At 56.2% G+C, this 24,514-nt stretch overlaps 2 protein-coding genes across 2 annotated transcripts; one reads left to right on the forward strand and one right to left on the reverse strand.

Moving 5' to 3' along the window:
- The first annotated feature begins 4,391 nt into the window (after positions 1-4,391).
- On the forward strand, positions 4,392-9,191 carry HPCA (hippocalcin). Its single transcript, XM_037500306.2, has 3 exons — positions 4,392-4,790; positions 8,868-8,973; positions 9,086-9,191. The coding sequence occupies exons 1-3, from the start codon at positions 4,413-4,415 to the stop codon at positions 9,181-9,183; spliced, it is 582 nt and encodes a 193-aa protein (XP_037356203.1). The 5' UTR covers positions 4,392-4,412; the 3' UTR covers positions 9,184-9,191.
- Positions 9,192-9,958: 767 nt separating this feature from the next.
- On the reverse strand, positions 9,959-15,670 carry TMEM54 (transmembrane protein 54). The gene is made up of 7 exons (XM_037499800.1): positions 15,580-15,670; positions 13,667-13,780; positions 13,181-13,374; positions 11,142-11,201; positions 10,871-11,059; positions 10,610-10,744; positions 9,959-10,230 (listed from the first exon to the last, which is right to left on the reverse strand). Exons 1-7 carry the CDS (start codon positions 15,668-15,670, stop codon positions 10,156-10,158), a joined length of 858 nt encoding a protein of 285 aa, XP_037355697.1. The 3' UTR covers positions 9,959-10,155.
- Positions 15,671-24,514: the final 8,844 nt, after the last annotated feature.

Genomic DNA, 24,514 nt, shown 5'->3' on the forward strand with positions numbered 1-24,514 from the left:
CTTCTGAGGGACTGAGCCAAGGAGTCAGCCTGGAGGAGGTGAAGCTGGGGTGGGGGGAAGTGGGAGGAAGCAGAGGAATGACTGAGCAGCAGCAGGGTGGGGGTAACTGTGAGACCCCACGAAGATGAAGAGGAAGCTCTAGACTAGGCTGGGAAGATTCCAGCTTCAGGCAGGCACGGGGGGAGGAGGGGGGGTCACTGTAGAGCAGACCCCTTTCCCTGCCCTCAGCACTGCAGGGTCTCCTGGCCTGGCCCAGTGGGGAAAGGGGGGGACTTGTCCCTTGGGGGCCTGGGGTGGGGGCTGAACGCAGCAGCAAGGCTCTCCCTGCCCCCAGGCCCTCACGCAGGAGGCAGCTGGGAACCACCCACACATGTCTGGCGTCTCTCACCAGACAGGGGGTCCCAACACCAGAGCCAAGGCACACAGGGGAACTGGTGTTCTGGGGGCCCAGCTGCCCGTCCCCCACCCCCACCCCAGCCAGCCTGGCTCCTCCAGTTGAGACGTCCCTGTTGGTTCTCAAGCAGGAGGGACTAAGGCTAGACTTCGATCACCTCAGAGGTGTGGTCTGGAAGCCCAGAGGGAAGCCCTGGGGAGGCAGGAGGGCCTGTTCCTGGGCGCTGCTTTGGGAGGAGCAGCTGCCCAGGCAGTGGGCGCTGCTGTGGGCTCGCCTGCAAGGTGGGGGCAGACAGAGACCACCCGGGGAATCTCACCCCGCGCTGCCCCTGCTTCCACCCTCACCCCCTCGCCTCCAAGTCCATTCTTGACAGAATTGCCTGGAAGTCAGATCCTCTCTGCTTAGGGGCCCGAGGGCTTCCCACTTCCCCTGGAATAAACCCAAAGTCCTTGGCATGGTCCCAGCCCTGCCACCCTCCAGTGTCCACACACGGAGGCCAGATTCCGCCAAGCACTCGTGTAATGCGCTGAGAAGAGCCATCTACGTTATGTCCATTTTTACTGCTCACTCCGGGAGCCCCACGGCTCAGGGGTTCAGGGGGGCACAGGGGTTCCATCCAAGCCCACCCCACGCTATGGAGCTGGGAGACACCAGGAAAGGCCTTTAATCCTGCTCAACCTCAGTTTCCTCGCCCTGGAAGTGGCAACAATAAGGCCCACCTGCTGGAGAGGAAGGACGGCATTTGAGCCCAGGGTGGGGGCTGGAGCCACGGTTGGGGGCAGGAGGATGCAGCCCCCCTACTGGCAGGAGGAGCTGGGATAAGGTGACTGCAGGGACTCCGGAGCGAGGCTGTCCTAAGCACCTCAGAGCCCCCCAGGTTGGAGAGGCTCCCCAGTCCTCACGATCACAACCCCGCCTTGGCGGAGGCTGGGAGGCAGAAAGGGGGGTCCCTTGATTGGAGGGAAGAGTGAGAGGAGCAGTTCAGATCCATGTTGCCAGGTGGATTCATTCTGAGGGGGTCCCGCGCCGGAGAGCTGGGGTGCAGCGGCAGGCAGGAAATGGGGGCGGGGCTCTCTAAACTGGAGGTGGGGAGGGGGCGTGTCTGCCTCCCCCGAGCCGGGCCCTCGCGGACCGGAGGAGTGGGCGCCCCCCCCTCTCCGAGGAGCCCCCAGCGCAGCGAGTTCCGGAGTTGGGGCGCGGGGGCAGGCGGGAGCCTCGCGAGGCGCCCAGGACCCGGATTCCGCCCTCGGAGCGACGCGCGACTCCGCACCCAGGTAGAAATGGGGGCGCAAGGCGGGTGGAGTGCAGGCCGGTGGGGGGTCCCCGCCTTGGGGAACTGACCCCCCCCCAGCTCGGGCTCCCCGAGGCGAGAGGCTGAGGCGATGGGGACGCGGGCCATCCGCTGCCGGAGGGGTGCTCCCCAGCGAGGGGGGCCAGGGAAGTGAGGGCGCCCCCGTCGCTCTCCCGGGCAGGGGCGGGGGCGGAGCCTGGCGCAGCGCTGCCCCCACCCCCAGGGCTGGAGGGTAAAAGGAGGAACGGGGACCCCCCCCCGGGGAGGTGCTCCGGGCGAACGCTGCGGGGCGTCTCCCTCCAGGCCCTCCGCCCGCCCCCCGCCCGCCCCCCGCCCGCCTCTCGCCGCGCGCCGCAGCGCCGCCTTCCCTGCGCAGTCGGAGTCTCCGCGTCGCTGGGTGAGTCGGGGCTGCTCCGGCCGGGGCTGCGGGAGGTGGGGAGGGGGCGTCCCGCAGGGAGGGGGCCACGTCCAGGGTTCCCCAACCCCACTGCTCCCGCGCCTCGCGGGGAGCGCTCCCTCCCCGGGCGCAGGAGGTGGGGGCGCCCCCGGGGAGGCGCGCGGCGCTCTCCAGGGTGCTGACCGCCGAGTGGCCGGCGCCGAGGAGTTGGTTTTGGCCACCTCGGAGCGCCCCCTCTAGGAGGGGCCCCGCGCCCCGCGCTCTCCGAGGGCTGAGAGCGTTGAGGCGGGGGCTCAGGGCGAGGGCTGGGAAGGGGTTTGGAGAGGACCCCCGGGGCGGGCTTCTCGGGTCGAGCTAGGGGTTCTTGCCTTTGGGGGAATGGGTTTTTTTTGCGGAGACAAGAGAGTCTTCTGCCACCCTCGTTTCCAAGTCTTCCAACTGGGAGGGGCGACCCTGACGGTGGCAGAGAAGAGGGGGCACGGGAAGATCTGACCCAGTTCCTTGGACCTTGAGGAAGGGATGAAGGGACACAGTCCGCCGCCCCAGCCCCGTGCATCTCCTCAGTCCCCTCCCACACACTTGTTCCGTGCGTCCTCAGCCTGGGGCAGAAGAGGCTGATTTAGAAAGGAGGGTCACGAACTTACAGAAACCTGCAGGGGACACACTGCTGAGGACACACACGGGTCCCCCAAATGGTCACACTCCCCTTCACGCTGTGATGGGTGCATACCCGCTCCCATGCACAGCTATGCACATGCACTGACATGGACTGGAACACGCGGGGAGAAAAATGCAATGCAGAATCCAGGGACACACATGCAGCACGAGCACACGCATGAGCACACGCGCTCACCCACATGTGCACAGAGCTGCATGCACATGTACACACAGGGGGCCCCCTCACCCTGTCTCACTCATAGCCCCAGGCTGTGGGGGTTCACCCGCACACACCCCTGCATCCCTGCTCAGAACTGCCTGGCCGCCTTCTCTCCTTCATCTTCTCCCCAGTCCTCCACACTCTAGCCTTTGGTACTGAGGGGACCTTTCTGGACTGGCTGAAAGGTAAGTTGAACGGTCAGGGTGGGGGAGTTGGCTGCTGAGGGAATTCCTCGGAAGAGAAGCCCTTAGGAGGCTGGGAAGGACTGCAGCTCCCTCTCCTGGGACCTGGCAGCACCCCTAGGAATAGAAAGAAAAATAGCAAAGGAGCCTGAGGGTCCCACACGCGGCTGGCCCTGTGAGGTGTTGGCACGGGCGTCATTGGTGCCGGCATGAGCAGGACCTGGGGGTCGTGGGCTGGCGTCTTGAAGTGCAGGTATGGGAGTGTGTGTGCATGGAGCTGTGTCAGCACATGTGAACTGTGGTGCAGAGAGAATGTTGTCACATGTGGCGGCATGGTGACCTGTGGGTGCGGTGGCTGCTGAGTGGCATGGGACCTGGTGCGTGGACCTGGAGGGCCGTGAAGCCTGCTACCTACCAGTCTGTATCTGTTTGCGTGTCACTGTGCATGACTCTCGTCAGCTGGGCACGTGGAAATTATTTTTATTCATTTACCTTATATAGCACTTCTATGTTCAGGTAGCCTTCTACATGCTTCCCATGCACTAACTAATTTAACCTCCCAGCAATAATGAGGCGAGTACTGTTACCCCCACTTTCCGGATGCGGCAGAGAGTTTAAGGAACTTGCGCAATGTCACGCAGCTGGTAAGAGGCAGGGCCGGAGGTCAAACCCAGATGGTCTGGCTCTGGTGCCAGGCCCACACCCAGGCTGGGCCTGTGCCAGGTGCACCTGTGTGGGGCAGAGAACCACATCCGGTCTGCAGGTGTGTTCTGTGGTGGGCAGGCATATGTGAGGTGACAAGGGGCAGTGAATAGGAGGGGGACGAAAGGCCTTGCCCTGGGAGTCGGCCCTGTCACTCTGGCTGTGACTAAAGCAGGCCACCTCGAGTCCCTAAGCTTGCCTTCTCATCTGCAAAATGGGGCTCATGCCCCTGCTTCACTTCGTGAGGGCCCCATGATGCACGCCATGAAGGCTTGCTGCCTGGCACTGAGGGCATCAGTAAATGTGAGCCCCTGCCCTTCCGCTCTGCAGAGCTGTTCCCTGGGGAAGTGCAGGGTCTGGGGCAACGCTGTGGAGCATATCAGAGGCAGCATGCCAGGTGCAGCCGGGGTGACCTTGGCCAGCTCCTCTCCCTGGGTCAAATGAGGGGCTGTCGCGGCTGGTGGCCAAGAGGGCCCTCCGGGAGTGGTGTCAAGGGGCCAGGTGGGCCTGACCACACCTCTCTGTCCCTTGACCCCCTCGGGCCCCAGGTGGGACTTGGCTGAGCGGCCATGGGCAAACAGAACAGCAAGCTGCGGCCCGAGATGCTGCAGGACCTGCGGGAGAACACGGAGTTCTCGGAGTTGGAGCTGCAGGAGTGGTACAAGGGCTTCCTCAAGGACTGCCCCACGGGCATCCTTAACGTGGACGAGTTCAAGAAGATCTACGCCAACTTCTTTCCCTACGGCGACGCCTCCAAGTTCGCCGAGCACGTCTTCCGCACCTTCGACACCAACAGTGACGGCACCATCGACTTCCGGGAGTTCATCATCGCCCTGAGCGTGACCTCGCGTGGCCGCCTGGAGCAGAAGCTCATGTGGGCCTTCAGCATGTACGACCTGGACGGCAACGGCTACATCAGCCGTGAGGAGATGCTCGAGATTGTGCAGGTGCGCCCCTGGGCCCCGCAGAATGCCAGGCACCAGGCCCAGCAGCTGGCACCCTCCACCCCTTTATATCGGCTCCACAGTCCCTGTGGGTAGCTCGTGCCAGATGCTATTATGACCCCGTTTAAAAAACACTTTATTAGAAAACGATTTCCAATTTGAAGAAAAGTTAAGAAAAGTCCCATTTACCCCTCACTCAGACTCCCCAAAGCACAGTTTGCTGCATCTGCTCTCACTGCATATATACGTGCGTGTGTCCTGTTTTGTTGTTTTGAACATGACCTTTTACCCTGACTACATCAGGCTCTATTTCCTAAGAACAGAGACATTCTCTTACATAACCCATAATAAGATTATCAAAGTCAGGGCATTTAAGATAGAAGCAATGCTATTATCTAACTTACAGACCACATTCCAGTTTTGCCAACGCTCAGTAATGTCCTTTATAGCATTTTTTGGCCCTGGTCTAGAGTCACACATTGCATCTGGCTCCTCAGTCTTTGTCTTTCATGACTTGATATGTCTGCAGGGGACCACCAGTTCTATTTTATCGATCCTTATTTACACAGGGGGAAATGTATCTCAGAGAGATAGACATTTGCCCAAGGCCCCCGGCTCCACTGTCTGTTCAAACTCAGTCTCCTTCCAACGAGCTGAGGGCCCATTAAGAGTCCAGTACTGAGCCCATGTGCCCAGTGTCTCCTTACAATAAACCCCATGAGGCTCAGAGAGGTGAAGTGACTTGCTTAAGGTCACACAGCACCTAAATGGAGTCTGGCTCAGGCTAACCACCACTTAGAGCTGACTCTTGATAGGGGTCTGGCTTCTAGTTCTAGAGTTGGCCTCAACCCTTAGATTGCGCATCTGTGAAGTGATGGGGAGATTTAAGGACCTAATATGAATGCCCTTTCTTAGTACCACCCTTCGTATGGCATGCACTAGCTTTATTTCAAAAACCTTCCCAAATCTAGCCCTTCAGCAGCACTGAGGACCCTCAGGACTATGCTTCGTATGACCTACCCAGTTGCCTTGCTCGCTTTCCCCCAGCCTTTGCTTCTTTACTTGTAGAGGAGGGTGTTGGCCCCCTACTTCACAAGGCTCTGTGGGCAGGCAGTGGGACATGGATGTGAGCAGAGCACTTGGCATGTGATTGGTATGTTAGTGACGGTTAGTTGTTCTTTTCTCCTCTGCACATTCTCTGTGCTAACCAGAATGGCCTTTGCAGTGCCCCTGGAGTGTGGCCTGAGTAATCTTGCCATACAGCTTTGTGCAGGCCCTTGCTCCCTTCCCTTCTGCCTCTGAATCCTTTCCCTTCTGGTTCCTCAGCTCGGCTGACTGCTCCCCAGCCCCCAGCCCCCACCCCCAGCTTCCAACTCATCCAGCTCCTACTGGATGCTTGACTTTGGCCTCTCCTCTTGCTAAGGGACAGGCTCTGCTCGCTCAGCTAGAATAGGCCTTGGGATGGGGCGCTGTCCCCATGCCTGTCACGGGTGGGGGAGAATCTTAATGTTTGTCCATGACTCCTGTGGGCCAGGTACTAGCTGTAGTTGGTGGATAGAGGGGTGCTCTGGTGGAAGGGCTGGGGAGCGAGGGTGGTGAAGTCTCTCTCGGGGGCAGCAGCTGGATACCAGCCAACTCCCGAGGGATGTTCATGTTTTACCACTTAGTGTGGCTGCACTGAGCACACTGAAATCCCAGCCCTCCTGGGGCCAGCAAGTCCAGGGCAGCAGTCAAGCCAGGCCCACTCCTTGGGCATCTTTGGGACTCCTTCCTGGCTGGTCTCTGCTATCTAGGCCGGCAGCCCCGCAGCTCCAGACAGCCAGCGCAGACAGAGCGCTGCAAACCCCGGGACTGATTAATTACAAGTCGGCTCCAGTGAAACAGTGAGTGAGCCACAATTCTAGACAATTAATTAGAAGGCCCAGGAGAAGGGTTGTCACAAGGGGAGCGGTCACTCTCTAAGTCCTTAGGACCCAGGCTGTGTGGTGGCCACACCACAAGAGACATCTTGGCCACTTGGGGCTCCCACGTTGGTCAGCAAGACAAGGGTGCAGGCCACACTGGCCAGCTCAGGGACAGGGGTGTAAATGGGACGTCTGGAGTCCAAAGGACTGAAGGGCAGGGAAGACCCGAGGATATGGTGGGTGAACCGTGATGATGAGTGTTTGCTTACTGACCGCTTACTCTAGCTAGCCACTGACCCGCACAATTATCTCTCTTAAGCCTCTAGGCAATCCTCATGAGGGAGATGATTGCCCCCATTTTACAGATGAGGAAACTGAGGCTCGTTAAGTACTTGTTCAAGGCCACAGAGCAAGTGATTAGTAGAATGAGGCTGTCACTCCAGGTCCATCTCACTTCACGCTCTACTGGTGTTCCCCACCCACACTGCCCCACCATTTCTCCAGCAGCTAGCAGGGCCTGGGTTCAAATCCAGTCTCTTCCATCAATTCCCTTTCTGAACATTGTCTTCTTTATTACACACCCCCCTCACCCATGAACCTTGGTTTCTTACCTGGAAAATAGGGATCATGATACCTGTTCTTCAGGGCTGTCGGGAGGTTTGGAAACAATGTAGGTAAGGAAACTGGCACACAGTAGATGCCTCATGCACGGTAGTGTAATTGTTCTAGGCTGAGGCTGCAAATGCTGGAAAACCCGAAAAGTGCAGTGGTGTTTAGGGGGGCAGAATCACCTGCCAGGAGAGGTCTGCGTGATGGTGGGGAGATTAGCAGGGACCAGAGGATGAAGTGTATTCAGTGCCAGGGGGCGCGTGGTTTGGACTTGGTACAGAGGACAGTGGGAGGTGCCAGTGACTTTTGAAGATGGGAGTTCCTAGCAGGAGGCAGGCACTGTGCTGAATTCTGGGGCGGGTACTAGCTAGATGTCCATGGCTCTTCTTTGTGTGCTGGGGACGTGGAACAGTTCCACAAAGGGAAAAGTACTCCCAGGGAGTCCTCCCGGAAGGAAATGCCCACTGGCCGGCATGTAGGTGCTGACCCCACCCGGATCCCAGAAGGCCTCCCTAAGAAAGCGCCTGCACGCCGAGCCCACAGGAGTGGGAGGCAGCAGAAGGAGCGTGGGGCAGCATCCAGAAGGAGCTGGGTGCATGGTGGGCCTAGAGGGATCCTGCGTGTGACTGGAATAAGGGGGCGGCAGGCTGGTTTGGGGACGTGGTGATGGAGCCTGCTTGGAAAGAGCTTTCGGAGGCAGCCCAGGGAGGACCCAACAGGCCCCAGGAGACCCCTGTGGAGCTGAGGCCCTTTCTGAGGCCGAGGACAGGGGAGGCTTCTTGGAGGTGGTGTAGTAGCAAGAAGCTGGAAGATCTGAGACGACCACTTCGTCCTTAGCCTGCAGCGCCCCGGGACCCGGCCTATCCCACAGCCAAGTCCTACGTACTTTGTGTATATTTAGCACCAAAACCCTCCTGCGCACCGCCTCTGAGCTCCCGCGCGCGGTGGCGGCGGTCGCGGGCCCAGCAGAGTCCAGGCTGTCCCCGGCCCCCGGCAGATGCTCGTTTGCATAAGTTCCCCCGCCCGCTCGGGGCCGGCTGCTTCGGGCCCCCAGCTCCGTGGGGCCCCCGCGGCCGCGCAGCCCGGCGCCCCCTCTCGGCCAGCGCCCCCTGCCGGCCACCTGGAGCCCCGGTGTTTCCGAGAAGCTGCGCCAAACCTGCGCTTCCCCCGGCACCCGAGGCACCCGCAGTTCTAAGCCCTTTGCCATCTGGGCCCTGATGTCCCCCAACATCTCTCCTGAACCCGTGAACTCAGTACCCCCAGGCTCTCGACGCCCACTCAGAGCTTTCGGGCTCCGGTGTCACTGTTCGTGCAGATCCGCCGGCCAGCAAGTCTCTCCCCCGCCCCCGCCCCCCCCCCCCCCCCGCTCCAAGGACACGAGGTCAGGGCCCGCCCCAGCGGCCCCCTCCGGGCAGCCTTCCCAGACCCTCCTCCCGGGGTCCCCCAGGACCCCAGGCCTCCGAGACCCCTCTCTACACCTCACTTTGGGGGAAAAGCTACCAGCGTGCCTTTTGGGGGGGCGCTCAGGTGGGCGCCTCACTCCCTCTTTATCCCTCCCGCCCCCCAGGCCATTTACAAGATGGTTTCGTCCGTGATGAAGATGCCCGAGGACGAGTCGACCCCGGAGAAGAGGACGGAGAAAATCTTCCGCCAAATGGACACGAACAACGACGGTGAGGGGCAGGGCGGGCGGGGCGGGCCGGCGCCACCCCCTTCCCTGTCCCTGCTCGGCTCTGCCCCCCCCGGGCCCCCCGGGCCCCCCGTCACCGCTGTGCTCGCCCGCAGGCAAGCTGTCCCTGGAGGAGTTCATCCGCGGCGCCAAGAGCGACCCGTCCATCGTGCGCCTGCTGCAGTGCGACCCCAGCAGCGCCTCCCAGTTCTGAGCGCGGGGAGCCAGCCCCCCGCCCCGCCCCTCCGGCCCCTCCCGGCTCTCGGCTTCCCCTCCCCCGTGTGTGTCCAGGCTGGGGGTCCGGCTGGGCCCCGCCTCCCGTCCGCGCTGCAGGGCGCCTGTGGAGGAGGGAACCCCGCAGTCCCCCCGAAGCCCAAGCAAGCAAGTGGTTAGCACCCCTCAATTCAAGAGGCAATACTCCCTTATAGTGATAGAGACACGGGCTCGGACCCCCCAGCCAGCCCTCTCTTAGGGATATTTGAGAACTGCAGCCGGCCCTCCTCCGTCTCCCGCCTCCTGCTGCCGAGCCCTCCCGCCCCTCCCCCACCAAGGCAGCCTCCCCTCCCCGAGCCCCAGGGCAAGCTCCCACCCCCTCGTGGATCTCAGCCTGGGCGGAAGGGGGAGGCATGCCCCGGCGAGCAGCCTGTCTTTATTGGAGGGCATCAGGGTTGCAGAAGTGTGGGGGTTTGAGGACAGCTTCCTTGAGCCATCTTCCCTGCAGGAGGGCCGCAGCCCTTCCTGCCCAGCTCTTGTTGGCCGGGAGGCCGCGATGCGAAAGGATGACCCCTGCGCCAGTCCCCCAGCTGTGGGCTCCATGCACCCCGCCTGCTGTTCAGCACGGATGAACACACAGACCCACGGCCCCCTCTGTATTTCGCCTTTCTCAGACACACTCACAGGCCCACATGCAGATGGGAAGACAAACCCGGAGCCCCCGCCCGCCCACAGCCCCTGGCCAGCCCCGCCCCGCATGCACCGCGTGGAGCATCTCTGTCTTTTTAATAACTTCAGAATAAAGTCTCGTTTCAGTGCAGTGGGCTGGGTGGCCAGGGATTGAAAACCCCACGTGTGGGTCCCCTTGTGGCCGCTGAGCCCTCTTGGGCAGCTCTAGGAATCCCTGGCCTGGTCACAGTGCAGACTTGGTTGCGGGGCCCCGGGGGCTTGGGCCCCGGCGAGGCTTCAGCTGTCAGAGGGTCAGCGGCTCCAAGCTGGTGCAGCTCAGCAGGTCGCGGCCCTCCACGGGCTCTGGGCTGTCTTGTATCTGCAGAGACACGGGAGGCTGCCGGGCTGGGCTGGGGCTGGGTCTCCCCTTCCAGGGCACCCAGGGAATGGGGGCAGAGGAGGTCCGGGAGGTCTCTGGGGCAGGGGCATCACGGTCCTTCCACCCATGCAAAGGCCAGCTCATCTGCTTGGAGCACCCACAGCCTGAGCTCAGACCGCCCTCCCTCTCCCTGGGCCTCGGGAAAGCCAGGTGTCAGCTGGGAAATCTGACTTCTCCAAGCCTCCCCTTTGGTTTGGGGGTGAAAATGATTGCCTGGTTCTCAAAGGGGGGGTCCCCCAGAGAGGAGCTGGGCAGGAAACATGGAGCCCCTGGACATGCAGGAGCAGGGCTGAGGCAGGGTGGGGGGGGAGCGCCTTACCGCGTGGTGGTGGTTTTTTCCCCACCAGGGCCTCAGCTCCAGCAGCCCGTGGGCGAACTGGGCGCAGCGCACAGCGAACACACTCTCCACCACGCAGAACACTAGTGAGATGCCCCAGAGGCACAGGCTGGAGCTCTGTGGGGACACAGGGCGCAGAAATGGCTGCCTTGGGTCGGGGGTGGAGGGCCAGACTCCAAGCACGTCTCTGCGGGGGGGGAGCGCCCCGGGTGTCCCCCGCCCGGCTGAGTTCTCAGCACTCACATAGATGCGCGTGGGGTCGAAGGGGCAGTCAGGCGCCAGGGCCAGTAGTCCGGGGCTCCCAAAAGTGCAGGCGGCCAGTAGTGCCCGGCCCTGGGTGGCAAAGGTCACGGCGATGGAGGCCAAGAGGCCAAGAGCGCAGGTCAGAGAGAGAAGGGCGCAGGCCGCACTCGAGGTGAACACTGTCCAGCGCTGGGGGGGGGAGGGAGGCCACTGGTCAGGCCCCTGGAGGTGACCGCTGGCCTCCCCTCCCCCTATAGGCGGTGCCACATACCAAGGGGATGCTGGGGAGATAGCGGGACAACACGATGGCGGCAATACCCGAGGTGATGACCTGTGGGAAAAGTTCAAACCAGTCCCGACGGGGGGCGGGGGTCAGGGCCACTCTCGGATAAAGATCCACCCATGCCCACTGTAGCCTTCCAGCTCCCCACTCTTCATTACTCCATCTGCGCGGAGGTGATGCTTCAACCACCACTGCCTGCCTACAACCTTCTCTGGCTCCCCACTGCCTCTAGCTGTGCCCCTCACCAGGACCCTGTGTATCCCAGAGTCCCGGGAGCAGTGCTGAGCCACCAGATACGGGTGACATGTCTACCTGGAACGGGAAAGATTTTGGAAGAAACTAGTAACTCAATGGCAAGGGACTAGAGTAGAATTCAAGGCCCCAAGGAGCATTTTTAAGTTATCCCAGCCTCTCAGTGGGCTGGCCCCGGTTCCATCAGCTCCTCAACTCCACCCTGGGCCAGGCTCGGCTCTTTCCTCACTGCCCTGGGCAGAGCCTGCACAGAATGCACCGGCATTGGCCTTCTTGGGAACCCCCTTCTGCTCCTCTTTACAGGCTCAGCTCCCTCCACCCTCCAGGCTCCCCAGCCACCTGGGGTGCGCGCCTGCCCCAACCTGCTGTTTAGCCTACTGGATGCGCTCTGGGCCTTTTGGGTTCTACTCAGCCAAGCTTCCCAACGGTTCCCTCACTGTGCCAGGCATGGCCTGGACCCATGGGAGGGAGGTTGGGGGGCCTGGGTTCAAGACTCAGCAATGTCTTCACTTCACTGTGCAGCCACATGCAAATATCCCAGCCACTCTGGGCTAAGTCTCGCTCTGCAGGGTGAGCTCATGGGAAGGACATGGCCTTGGTGTCAGACACCAGTTTCAAATCCAACTCGACTTCTTTGTGTCAGTGGCCGCTGGGTGAATCCCAAGCCTCAGTTCCTGCTTCTGAATGATGGGAATCGTAATGGCTGGAATTTCATGTCGCTAGAAGCGGTAAGGATTAGCCAAGGAAATGAAGGCAAAGCTGAAGGGGTTCGGCCCACAGCCCATACCCGGTGAACCTCCTAAGCGAGCTCACTGCCTTCCTCACAGGCTGGTGAGAAACAAATGAGTGACGAGTGACTCCAAGAGAGACTGCACAGCCCAGCCTGTCTCACCGGCGGAGGCGCCTGACTGGGCCTCGACCTTGTCCTCCCCGGCCTGGAGGCCAGCCGGCTGTCTGCACTTCATTTTGCAGGGGAAGGAACAGACTTAGGGAGGGAGGTGGCCCCTCAGCCAGGAGATGGCAGGGAGGGGACTCAGGCACTTATGTGCAGATGTTTCCCAAATTCTGCTACACTTGGAAAAGGGCTTTTGACCTTGTCCTTCATATATTCATCAAACAGGTACTGACTTTGGTCATAACATGGCGCTGCCTGTCTGTAGATCATCCCTAATGCTAAGCTCCTAAGTTGATTTTCTCAGTGTTTCCAGGTCAGATCTTAGCTATTCCCACCATCACTTCTTTGCCTCTTCCGTTCTCTGTACTTGGGATACCTTCTGTCCCAGCTTCCTCTTCTACCTGCTGGCACCGGCATGTCTCATACTTGGTATGGTAATTGCAGCTCATCTGTGAACTCCTACTCATCCATCAATACCCCGCTCAGAAGCCTCCACCTCTAGGCACCTTTCTGTACCCTCCTGAGCACCTTCCTTCTGTCCAAAGTTGCCCTGACTACTTCGGGTTGTGATGACGGTCCTAGCTCACTGGAATGGGCACTAACCATGTGCCTGGTCCTGTGCTAAGCGCCCAAGGTGGATGGCCTCTGTCAGTCCGTCCCCAGGTCCCTCCAGGGTGGACACTGGTACTATCCCCATCTTACTGATGTGGAAGTGGAGGCAAAGACAGGTTGATGACTTCTGTGGTTGGTGAGAGTCTGCAGAGCAAGGGCTAGTGCTCAGGCTCTTTGCTTCTCACCCCAGGCTCTGACTAAAGACTTTTCAGTCCCCTCCAGCCCCCTCCTGCTCCCTCCTGCCAGACCTCTCCCGGCCTGGCCATACCAGGATGGCAGAAGTGACGGAGAGGATGTTGACCACGCAGTACTGCAGAGCCACGGCATCGTGGGGGGCAGCCACGTAGCGTAGCACAGTGCCGTGGAGCAGAGCGGCTGCGATGAAGCTCACGTGGCCCAGCACCACCAGCACCAGCCCCGTCTTCATCAGCACCCTCCGGAAGTCACCCACGCTCGAGCCACCTGTGGGGACAGCTTTGTCAGGGCCGCGGTGGGGCTCATCCAGCTGGACAGAGGAGAAAACGGAAGCCCCGAAGGGAGTGGTGGACCTTGGGTCCTAAATCTATTTCTGAGTGGCCTAGAGTGAGTAATTTGTCTTCTCTGAGTCGGCTTCCTCACCGGGAAAAGCACACGGGTGGCACTTACTACAAGGTAGGAGTGCTTGTGAGTGCTCAGGGTCACGGGTGGCACGGCCAGGATTTGAACCCAGGTCTCCAGCTCTAGACACACGGTCCTTCCACTAAGCTGCGTTCACTGGTGTAGTCATCTATGTGCTCATCCCACTCCGAGCGCCTGCTCTGCGCCAGGTCCTGAGGCCCCAGGATGAGCTTGACAGTCAGTGTCCAGGCCCCCAGGGAGCCCTCGTTCACTGGGCAGGGGTCACATCTTGCTTGGGATTCAGTGGGTGGACGGGGCCTGGCACACAGTAGCTACTCAACTTACAGTTGCAGAACGTACTGCCCAGAGCTGGGTGACTCAGGGCAAGACACCCCAGTCTCTGAGTCTCCATTTCCGCATCTATAAAATGAGAAGAGTCACCCTTGTCTCGGTGGGAGAAGAGGGTCCAGGAGGAGAAGGATGGGAAAGCAGGGCACGCCCTGGGGAAAGCTCTGGGTGCAGGGGCACTGGGCAGGGGCAGGACGAGTGGGGTAGCCAGGGATCAAAAGAATATTAGGGAGTCACATGCAAATCTGAGGGGCCAAGTGGCTGCCCTGCCCCATCTGCACACCCCTAGGAATAGGGACCCTTTTCCAGCAGCTCAGACAATTCCAGATCTGCTCTACAATTTCCCCCAGGGGTCCTGGCTCTGACCCCCAGGACTGATACCATGCTGACCTCTTGGCCTATCAGTCCCCTCACTCTAGCCAGCTTGGTCAGACAGGCCAGGCCCCCAGAACTAAACAGCCCCATCTCCCCTTAGCTGCTCCGGGTGGAACCTGGCGGTGAGTCCCTTCCTAGACCTGTCTCCCCGTCTGTACCAGAGAGTTGAATCTTATTTCCTATGTGGGAGCTCTGCAGCTTTATAAAAAAAAAAAGGGGGTGAATCACTGGATTGGATGTTCTTGAGGCTCCTGTGCCAAGTAGTCCCCGGGGAGAGGGCGAGAGGGGGCTACTCAGCCACAGACCCTCTGTGTGACCTTGCACCACCTTTCCCCTTTCTGGGCCCCAGACTCCCCATATGAAAACTGGGGAGAGTTGTTCCCGCTGGCCTCTGAGCCCCCCTGGAGCCCGCAGGGCGCTCTGGAGCTGGACCAGGCCAGCAGGAGCAGACGGCTGCACAGGCGCTGTGGATGTGCAGTGGCCTGTGGCTCCTCTGCTGGTCAGACAGGTACGGGCGCAGCAGCTTTGCCCCATCTCGCTCCGTCCACCCACCTGCCCGGGAGCTCAGGCACCACCCGGCTCAGGGCTGGGCTCGCGAACAACAACAGCATCCCAGGACCAAGAGTTTGGCTAAACTGGAGGCACAGCGCCGGCCTGGGGCAGCGCCTGGAGCACTGGATGGGGAGCCTGGAGGTGGTCCCTGGCTTCTTTGCACCCCTGTGAGCAAGTGGCAAACACTACTCTTAGGAGTCCACGTCATCCTCAGGGTGGCCCTGGGAGGTGGCGGTACCCGGCTTACAGATGCGGAAGCCGAGGGTCACAGGATCTCGTAGCTGGACAAACGCGCCTCCTGGGCCTCCCTCATGCCCAAGAGCAGCACCTCTGACTGGAGAGGCCACCAGCTCTGCTTCTCTGTCCAGAATCCTGTTTGCCAGCGTCTCTCCCCTCCCCGGCTGCAGGGGGCAGTGGGGGGTTTGGAGGTGACAGCCTGTTGAAGGCTGCGCAAGGGGAGACCTGGACAGGCAGCCTCGGGTTCCAAAGCCCCCGAGTCCTGGATTCTCTCCCTCTGGTCTCCCTTCAGAGCCAGGAGGGGGCTGCTCCCCAGCAGCTCTTCTCCCTCCTTTGGGAGCGGCTCGGGAGGGGGTTCTCTCCTCGGGAAAGGAAAGTGGCAGCGGGAGAGGCGGCTCAACTCGAGAAGATGCCGCGGGTCCTCCCTCCCGCGCGCGACTGGAGGAGCTGAGGCGCAGGGCTGACCGTGGCCGTCGGAGCAGGCGGCCCGCACCCCGGGGCTCCCGGCTCCCGCTCCAGTGCTCGGCGCCTCCCGGGCCGTCCCCACCCGCGGCTCACCAAGGCGCAGACACATCTCGGCTCCCGCGCGGGGTCTCCGCGGCTGGCGGGGCTCCCGAGCCTGCGGGCGGCCGGGGCCCCGAGCGCCCATCCTGGTCGCCGCCCGCGCCCCGCAGAGCCCGCGCCGCGCGCACTCCCAGCCTGGAGCCGGGGCTCGCGGGCGCCGGGCCGGCCTCCCTTCCCGGCACCCCCGGCGGCCCGCCCGCCCGCCGCCTGCTCCTTCGCACCGGCCGGTCGGACCGGCTGGGCAGCCCTGCGGGGCCCGCCCCGCTTAATCACCGCGCGGCCGCACCCGCCCGCGCGCGCCCCTCCCCGGCACCAGGCCGCACCCCTACAGCCGGGCCCACGGCCGCCCCGCAAAGGCCCATTTTACAGACGGAGCGGAGACTCCAGGAGCGGCCGGCACGCTGGGAAGTGAGCCGGGGCTGCGCGCGCGTTCCCTGTGGTCGGCACCTAGTAGACCCCGCGCGATGGGCCCACGGCGTGAAGGGGAGACGCCACTTCTTTCTAGAGGTTGGGGGGGCCCAGCGCTGGGTGGGGAAGGAGCACTGCCTGGGGACCCTGTGTGTGACCTCGGGCAAGTCACTCTCCCTCCCTGACCAGCCTGGGAATCCTACTTGCCGAGCCCGAGGCTTGCCTCCCGTGCCGCTGGCAACGGCCTTGAGGCCAGGCGCTGGCTTGACAGTGTGCGGATGCTCAGTCGGAGCCCAGCACAGCCCATGACCACACTGGCCTCTCTGCACACCTGTGCCGGTGCTGGCTGTGTGTACGCGCTGTCTGGGTCAGCACAGGCCTCAGAATGCAAAGGGAACCAGGTCTGGGAAGGCCCCTGGGGCCTCTGAGACCACCAAAGCCAGGCAGACTGGTGTGGTAACCCCTCTGCAGAGGTGCTTCCCTGTCTGAAGTGGGACAACACTGCGTGCAGGCAGGGAGGGGAGACTTACAAGGCAGAAGGCCAAATGGGGAGAGTTCATTACGCCATCAGGCCAGCACCCTCCCAGGCTGCCACTGGAATGTTGATGTCCATGGAGACAGCCATTAGTAAGGCAACTGGGCAACTGGGCAGTACTTATCCATACTGTAGAAGGCCCAACACTTGTTATCTGTGACCCAGCAATTTCTAGGTCTTTATCCTCTACACTAGATGGTGTGGGGTGATGTTAAGGGGGAGCCGTTCCTAAGAGCCAGCAGTATGGCACCAAAGTGTAACAGAGGTGCAGCCCTGTGGAGGGGAAGGGTTATACTTTTTGTTTTGCTCATGGCTGCGTTGTTGGATTCTACAATGAACATTTATTCAAGTCTTGCTTTTGTTAAAAAGAAAAGGCCCTTCATCAGCACCACTCTGCTTCCACTCCGTCAGCAACGTTCTGATGAAAAGGCTACCTCCCGGGGATGGCCCTGGAGAGCACACGTGGTCAGTGCAAAGTCAATGGCAAACTTCACATGTGTGCATACCTGTGGCTAATCTAACATCAGGCAGGCCATCTGTGACATTTGGAATTATGTTGGGAACCAGATCTTTTACCCGTCCCTGCTCTGAGAGGTGTAGAGGGAGATTCTTTTATTCTTGGAACAACACTGAGAGTTAATGGTTGTCACCCCATTTTACAGATGAGAAAATCGAGGCCCAGAAAGGTAGAGTTTTTCAAGTACCACACAGCATATGTCAGTGGTAGAGCTGAGGCCTGGCTAACTGAAGGCTGCTCCTGGCTTCTGAGTGTGGTGGGGGACAGGGCGAGGGGGAATCAGGAGAGAGTGGACCTGCTCTCCGGGGCCTCTGAGGAGGGAGAATAGTTCCACCAGCTTCTCCCCAGTTTCCCAGCCTGGCCCAGGCTCTGCGGCCTGAAGCTATTACCACTTTTCTTCTTTACTGCCAAATGGGCAAAGTCCATTAGTCTCAGCCACCTGGTGCCCCTCGCCTCTGCCCTGCCTGCACGCATACTGGCTGCAGGCTCCGGGAAGAGCCCCGGCCACAGCATGAGCCCCTTGTCCTCCAGCGGCCCACTCTGACACCTGGCAGCTCACTGCTCTTCCCTGGGCCTCCGTGTCCCCATCTGCCAAGTGGGGATAATGACGGCTTCCCTGCTTCCCAGATTTTGAATGTGTAAACAACTCGAGAGACATGAGAGTGGGTTGAAACCCAGACAGCACCATTAGTAATTCTCTGTCCTTGGAATGTGAACAACCAGGTGTGGCCGGTGCATGTGGACTGGAGGCTGCGTCTTCGAGGTAGGCTGTCCAGCTGACTGAGGGAGGGAGGGGGTCCAGGATCCCAATCCCTGAACAATCCCTCCTCACCTTCAAAAAGCTCTTCTCCCCCTAATTATAAGATCAGTTCCTCTGCATAAATAATCCCATACCAACCCTGCCCTACTCTGTTTTATCTATGTATGTAGGTGCCCATGAAACGAAGAGTCAGTGATCTACTTGTCTAAGAAGAGGAGGTGGTTAAAGGGAATTTTAGCAAATTCTAGATGGTGCCAACGAGACCACTTGTTCTTCTTTGTATATGTGTGTGTTTTATCTTTCACGTTTCCAAAGGAGAAACTAAACCATTGTAGAAAACTTGAGGGAAAACAGCACATATAAACTACTTGTAAACCTCCCTGCCCCTCGGACACCCACATTTTATCCTTTTTCCCTCTGTGTGTTATCATTTTCTCCTTCTCCTCTGAGACTCCTGCCATGTGGTTCTCTCCTGCTACCCCTTCTCATCCCTTGTCTGTGGCACCCTCCTCCCTGTCACCTACTTTCACCATCAAGGACTTGGTTTTCCAGATCTCAGGGAGGGGTTCTGTCCTTGTGTCCTGCTTGTCCAGGAGAACAGCTCTCCAGTTCCCTTCTTTGACCTCCCCGGTAACCTTCGTCATGACCCCAGCCACCCTCTCTGGAGGCCACGCCTTGCCTGGACTCTGACATCCCAACCTCAGGCATCCCAGAGAGGCCTCTTCTGAGGCCCGTCTGTTCTCAGAATCCAGTGCCCCAAGCACGGACTTCACAGAGGTCGCTGGCCCTTCCGTTCACGGAGGCCCTCCTGGCCTGCTCTCCACCATGCGGACACTATGAAATCTGGCTCATGAGTTGCTGCGGACCAGCACAGCAGTCGACGATGAGGCCACCTCAGGTTGAGAGAAGCGTGCAGGGTGGTCAGGGCGTCGGTGAAAGAAATGACAAACAGACACACTTCAAGAGTGAAAATCTGAGTGTAATTTTCTTTGAGTTTGTGACCAGTATATATATGTTTTCCAAAAGCACAGGAATGAATATCAAAGAAATTAGCTTGCTCCTGGGCTCAGTCTATCACCATCAGGGAGGTGATCTACATAACAAACAATGACCATTATAGAAGAAAGAAGGAAGTTTAGAAAGACAGATAAGGGATTAAAGTTTGTAGTTCTAGAAAGACGGGATAAGATTTTTAGCATTCTTGTAGTGGTTCTTGGTGGTCGTTATCTTTTGATAAGCTTCTGCCTTTTCAGGGAACTTCCGCTGCACTTCTTCTGCTTCAGGCTGTTCTCCCCCCTGCGCGCTGGTTGCCCAGCCCGATCTAGGGACCATGGCGAAAGCCATTCCTAAAGATCACTGCGGGGGGAGGTGCAGCAGGTAGGGTTTTGCTGTTCTTCCCCTGCGTGCTGGTTGCCCAGCTGGACCTAGGGCCGGTTAGCCCTAAAGGTCACTGCAGGGGGAGGTGCAGCAATGAGTGATGGAGAAGTGTAGGGAGCTTGGCCCAGGGGGCAGTGGAGATGAGAGAAGAGGGGAGATTTAGGATCTGTGATTCATATGTTTACTAAAATTTGCAGAGTTCTATTTGAAATCTACTCACCTCCTTAAGTCTTCTTGCAACCTCTCCTCCACCTTCACACAGATCTCACCACATGCCTCATCCTCCCCCTTCTGTTCAGTCCTTCCTGTCAGCCTACAAACATCTTCTTTCCTACAAAAGAATCCTCCTTGATTGGCTTTGCACCTCTAGTTATTGATTTTTTACTTTCTCCCCCTCCCCCTCTGGGCTTCTGGAATGAATTATCTTTATTTATTTATTTTTTACGATAAAAAAAAAAATTTTTATTTATACAAGAGCTGGGGCACAGGCCAGAGATGGGGGGCGGTGAGAGGATTCACCAGAGACAGAGTGGGGAGCAGAACAGGTGGACAGACCCAAAGCACTGCTGAGGGGAGCAGCGGGCGTGACAGGAGAGGTCTGCTGCTCCATGTGGGAATCTCCCTGGCTGGCCAGGAATCGAATCTGCACTTCAGAGGCTGCAGACAGCTTCACAGCACTGTGCTTAACCCACTGCGCCACCAGGGAGGCCCTTGGAATGAATTATCTTTATTTACTGCTTCCATCTTCCCAACTCCCGCCCTTTCCTCAATCCATAGCCCTCTGTTGGAAGAGCCCTGGTCTAGGTCACCAGTGACCTCTAACTCTACTGAATCCAGTGGAAGAATTTCAGATCACATCTTATTACTATGCTCCCCTGCTTTCCTGAATTCTCTCCTACTTCTCTGCTTGTTCCTCTTTTTCTCTGTGGACTTTTGGTCAGCAGCTCCTTCTTTAGATATCAGTCTTTGTTTCTTCCTTTATTGTTTCCATTGGTTGGTTCATGGAGCCCCATGGCTCCCCTTTTATGGGATGATTGTCAAATCACTGTCCCCAGGCCAGCCAAGCATCAACTCGAGTATTTAGTTGACTGACCTCTCCACCTGGGGGTCTCAGTCACCTTAAGCTCAACAGGTACCAACTGATTGTGTCATGTTTGCCCTCAAACTGCTTCTTGCATATTTCCTATTTCAGTTGGGAGCATCATGATATACCCAAACCCAAAACCTGGGAGTCATTCTTTGCTCTTTCCTGGATTCCTACATGAAGCCAGTAATCAGGTCCTGCCAATTGACATTACAAGTATTTCTGTAACAAGTGTTTTCCTCTTTGTCCCTGCCACTATTGCCTTTGTTCGTATAGTACCTCTTGTCCGTCAACCATTTTTCCACACTACTGAGTAATTTCCTAAAGTATAAAGTATCAATCAGAAATGAAAGAAGACATAAATAAATGGGAAGCTATTCCAGGTTCATGGATTGTAAGGCTTAATATTGGTAGGATGGCAATTCTCCCCAAACTGATCTATAGATTCAATGCTATCCTTATCAGAATCTGAGAGACCTGTTATATTTTTTTTTTATAGAAGTTTACAAGCGGATTTTAAAATTCAGATGGAAATGCAAAGAATCTAGAATAGTTTAAACAGTCATGAAAAAGAAAAAAGTTTGGTATTTTCATTTCAAAAAATGTAAAAGATAAAAAAAGTACAAAGAAACACTTCCCAATTTCAAATTTTACCACAAAGCTTTAGTAATTATGACAACAAGGCACTGGCATAAGGATAGACATACAGATTAGCAGACTAGATCTATAAAGTCCAAAAATAAAGAAACCAGAAATAAAAGTACATACGTGGTAAGATGATTTTTGACAGGGATACCAAGATGATTCAAAGGAAAAAGAATAATCTTTTCAACAAATGTGGCTGGGACAACTGAGTATCCCCAAGCAAAAGGATGAAACTGGACCCTTACCTCATGCCATAGACAAAGATAACTCAACATGGATCAAAGTCCTAAATGTAAGAGCCTCCCTGGTGGTGCAAGGGGTAAGCACCATACTATAAAGCTGTCTGCAGCCACTGCAGCATGAGTTCGATCCCTGGCCAGGGAGCTGACCACATGGTACAGCAGACCTCTCCTGTCTCACCCGCTGCTCTCATCAGCAGTGTATTTCAGTCAGTCTGCCTGTTCTGTTCCCACTCTGTCTCTAGTGAATCCTCTCACCCCCCACACCTCTAGCCTGTACCTCAGTTCTTGTATTCATAAATAAATAAATCTTAAGACATAAATGTCAGAGCAAAAACTAAAAACTCTTGGTGGAAAACATAGGGCATACACTTTTGTGATCTTGGTTTGGGCAATGCTCTTTTAGACAAGGCACCAAAAACACAAGCAACCAAAGGAAAAATAGATGTATTTGACTTTATCAAAGTTAAAAATGTTTGTGCTTCAGAAGACAATATCAAGAGAGTAAAAATACAACACACTGACTAGGAGAAAATATGTGCAAAACATATATCTCATAAAGGTTTAGCATCCAGAAAATATTAACAACTATTACACCACAACAGTAAAAATGGGCAACTAAATAATGGGCAAGGGATTTGAATAGATATTTCTCCAAAGAAGATATACAGATGACCCAGATTCTCAACATCGGGAGTCATTAGAGAACACAGATAAAAATTGCAATAGGATTCCATTTCATACCCACTAGGATGGCTATCATCAAAGAGGCAGGCAATAACAACTGTCACAAGTTGTGGAGAAACTGGAATCCTCATGAGCTGCTGATGGGAATGAGTTTGGAAAACTCATTCTTTGGAAGAATTTGGTAGGTCCGTAAAAGATTATAGAATTAACCATATGACCTACAGTTCTATTCTTTGGAATGTACCTAAGAGAAATGAAAACATTCACACAAAAGAATGTTCTAAACAGCTGTACCCATAATTATATCACCACATTCAAGAACAGGAACTCTCTCAACATAAATGAAGTCCATTTGCTCCCTTCTAAGGCTCTCTCCTTATCAAGAGATTTGTTTCTACAATGATGTCCTTTTTCTCCTCATCAAGTGCTTCCTCTCCTAAGGATTATTCCAGTCAACGCCCAGATATGCTACGTATTTTCATCTTAAAAGAAATATAAAATAAAACCTTCCTGAACGCTACCCGGCCTGCAGCTGCCATTCATTTTTCTGTCTTCTACTTGAATCTCATCTCTCTCCAACCCACACACTCTCTCTAGGCTTCCAGCCTCACCACTGTGCTGAAACTGCCCTTGTCGGGGGTGGTGATATGTTCCATGTTGCCAAATCTAGTGATCACTTTGTTGTCATCTTTTTTTTTTTTTACATTGCTGAGGGGAGCAGCGGGTACGGCAGGAGAGGTCTGTGCACCAATGTGGGACCATTGCCAGTGTCCAGGGATCGAACTGGCGCTGCAGAGGCTGCGGGCAGCCCTGCAGCCCAGTGCTCGACGACCACTGCGCCACCAGGGGAGGCCCTTTTTAAACTTTTTTTAAAGGTTTATTTATTTATGCATACAAGAACTGGGATACAGTCCAGGCCAGAGGTGCGGGGGCGGGGGGGAGGCAGTGAGAAGATTCACCAGAGACAGAGTGGGGAACAGAACAGGCGGATCTACTGAAATACACTGCTGAGGGGAACAGCAGGTGAGACAGGAGAGGTCTGCTGCGCCATGTGGGTAGCTCCCTGGCCAGCAGGTATTGAACTCACGCCCCAGTGCTGTGCTTAACCCCTTGAGCCACCAGGGAGGGCCCTGCAGCCCAGTTCTTGTATGTATAAATAAATATTTTAAAAACCGACTAGGTGAAACAGTAAAAATCATTAACTTTATTAAATCTCTACTCTCAAGTATACTTCTTTTAAATATTTTGACAGAATGGGGAGAACTCTGCTGTATACCTAAGTCCCCTGCTTGTCTTAAGGAAAAACCCCTGTGCAATTGTTTGAGTTGCAAGCCAAACTAGTTGCTTTTTTTATAACCCAGTTTCTGCTTCAAAGGATTGAAAGACATATGCAAATGTGGGGTTTTTGCAGACATTTTATCTAAAATTGAAAGAAGTGAGCCTGTCAATTCAAGAAGAAAAATTGACAATATTTGCTGCCAATGATAAAATTGGAGCTTTGGAGTGAAAACAGACTTTTGGAAATTTTGTATCCACCACTGTGAGCTTAGTAGCTCCCCACTACTTAAAGCCTTTCTGATAAGATCAGCGGTGACAAAATGAATGATTTTTAATATTGTATAATGAAATGAGTCGATATTGGAAGATCTGTATAACTCTCAGTGAATCAATATTTTTCCAGCAGCCGGTACATGTCACACAATTATGCATGGATAAAGGACGCGTGCAAAGTGCAAGCAGTACCAATGTATTTTAATTTAATAAAAATTTATTAACATGGCTTCAGGTTCTACACTGAAACTAAATCTTACAAAACCACCATTTATCAAGTTTTGGTATAGTATCGAAGAGGAATAACCACCATTATCTGAAGAGGTTTTTCACATAGTTCTCCTTTTACCATTTATATATTGTATGAGGCTGAATTTCCTTCATGTACTTCAACCAAAACAATGTATCTCAAAAGATAGAATAAAAAAGAAGATGTGGGAATCTAGGTGTCTTTTATAAAGCCAGACATTAAAGAGATTTGCAAGAATGTCAATGTCATTCTTCTCACTAATTTTTTAAAAAGATTTATTTATTTATACATACAAGAGCTGGGGTGTAGGCTGGAGGTATGGGGTGGGGGTTGGTGGTGAGAGGATTCACCAGAGACAGAGTGGGGAGCAGAACAGGCAGATCTACTGAAATACACTGCTGAGGGGAGCAGCGGGTAAGACAGGAGAGGTCTGCTGCGCCATGTGAGTAGCTCCCTGGCTGGGGATCGAGCTCCTGCGGTGGTGGCTGCTGATACCTTCATAGCACTGAGACTTAACCTCTTGAACCACCAGTGAGGCCCTCACTATTTTTTGGATTTGAAAAATGCTATTTTTTCATTGAAAAAGGTATAATTTATGTCGGTTAATGGTTTTAATATTTTTCTTAAATTAGTATTTTAAAGTTTTAATTTCTAATATGGCAAATCGCAATAATGTGACCCACACAAACAAAAACTTTTCAGGTAGGGGCCTCCCTGGTGGCTCCCATGCCAGGAGGGTGTCTCCACATCCTCCCCATGCATTGTAACTCTGTGGCCGTATCTTAGGATTTTAAGGATTTCCTGTTGATATTGTTTGGAAGCAAGAATTGCCTTAGGGGTCTACTGATTGCAGGCTTCCCTGTGCCAGGACTGGGG

The sequence above is a fragment of the Talpa occidentalis genome, unplaced genomic scaffold, assembly GCF_014898055.3.
Source record: "Talpa occidentalis isolate TD23 unplaced genomic scaffold, MPIMG_talOcc4v2.1 talOcc4.9, whole genome shotgun sequence".
Classification (NCBI taxonomy): Eukaryota; Metazoa; Chordata; class Mammalia; order Eulipotyphla; family Talpidae; genus Talpa; species Talpa occidentalis.

What these genes read in the sequence shown, in the direction of transcription:
- TMEM54 (XM_037499800.1), bottom strand. Translation starts at nt 15,670, where the DNA reads ATGGGCGCTCGGGGCCCCGGCCGCCCGCAGGCTCGGGAGCCCCGCCAG. An exon ending in GCACATAGATGACTACACCA is followed by an intron (nt 13,375 to 13,666) that starts GTGAACGCAGCT and finishes CTGTCCCCACAG; the next exon opens with GTGGCTCGAGCGTGGGTGAC. An exon ending in CCGTCACTTCTGCCATCCTG is followed by an intron (nt 11,202 to 13,180) that starts GTATGGCCAGGC and finishes CTTTTCCCACAG; the next exon opens with GTCATCACCTCGGGTATTGC.
- HPCA (XM_037500306.2), top strand. Translation starts at nt 4,413, where the DNA reads ATGGGCAAACAGAACAGCAAGCTGCGGCCCGAGATGCTGCAGGACCTG. An exon ending in AGATGCTCGAGATTGTGCAG is followed by an intron (nt 4,791 to 8,867) that starts GTGCGCCCCTGG and finishes CCCGCCCCCCAG; the next exon opens with GCCATTTACAAGATGGTTTC. An exon ending in AATGGACACGAACAACGACG is followed by an intron (nt 8,974 to 9,085) that starts GTGAGGGGCAGG and finishes GCTCGCCCGCAG; the next exon opens with GCAAGCTGTCCCTGGAGGAG.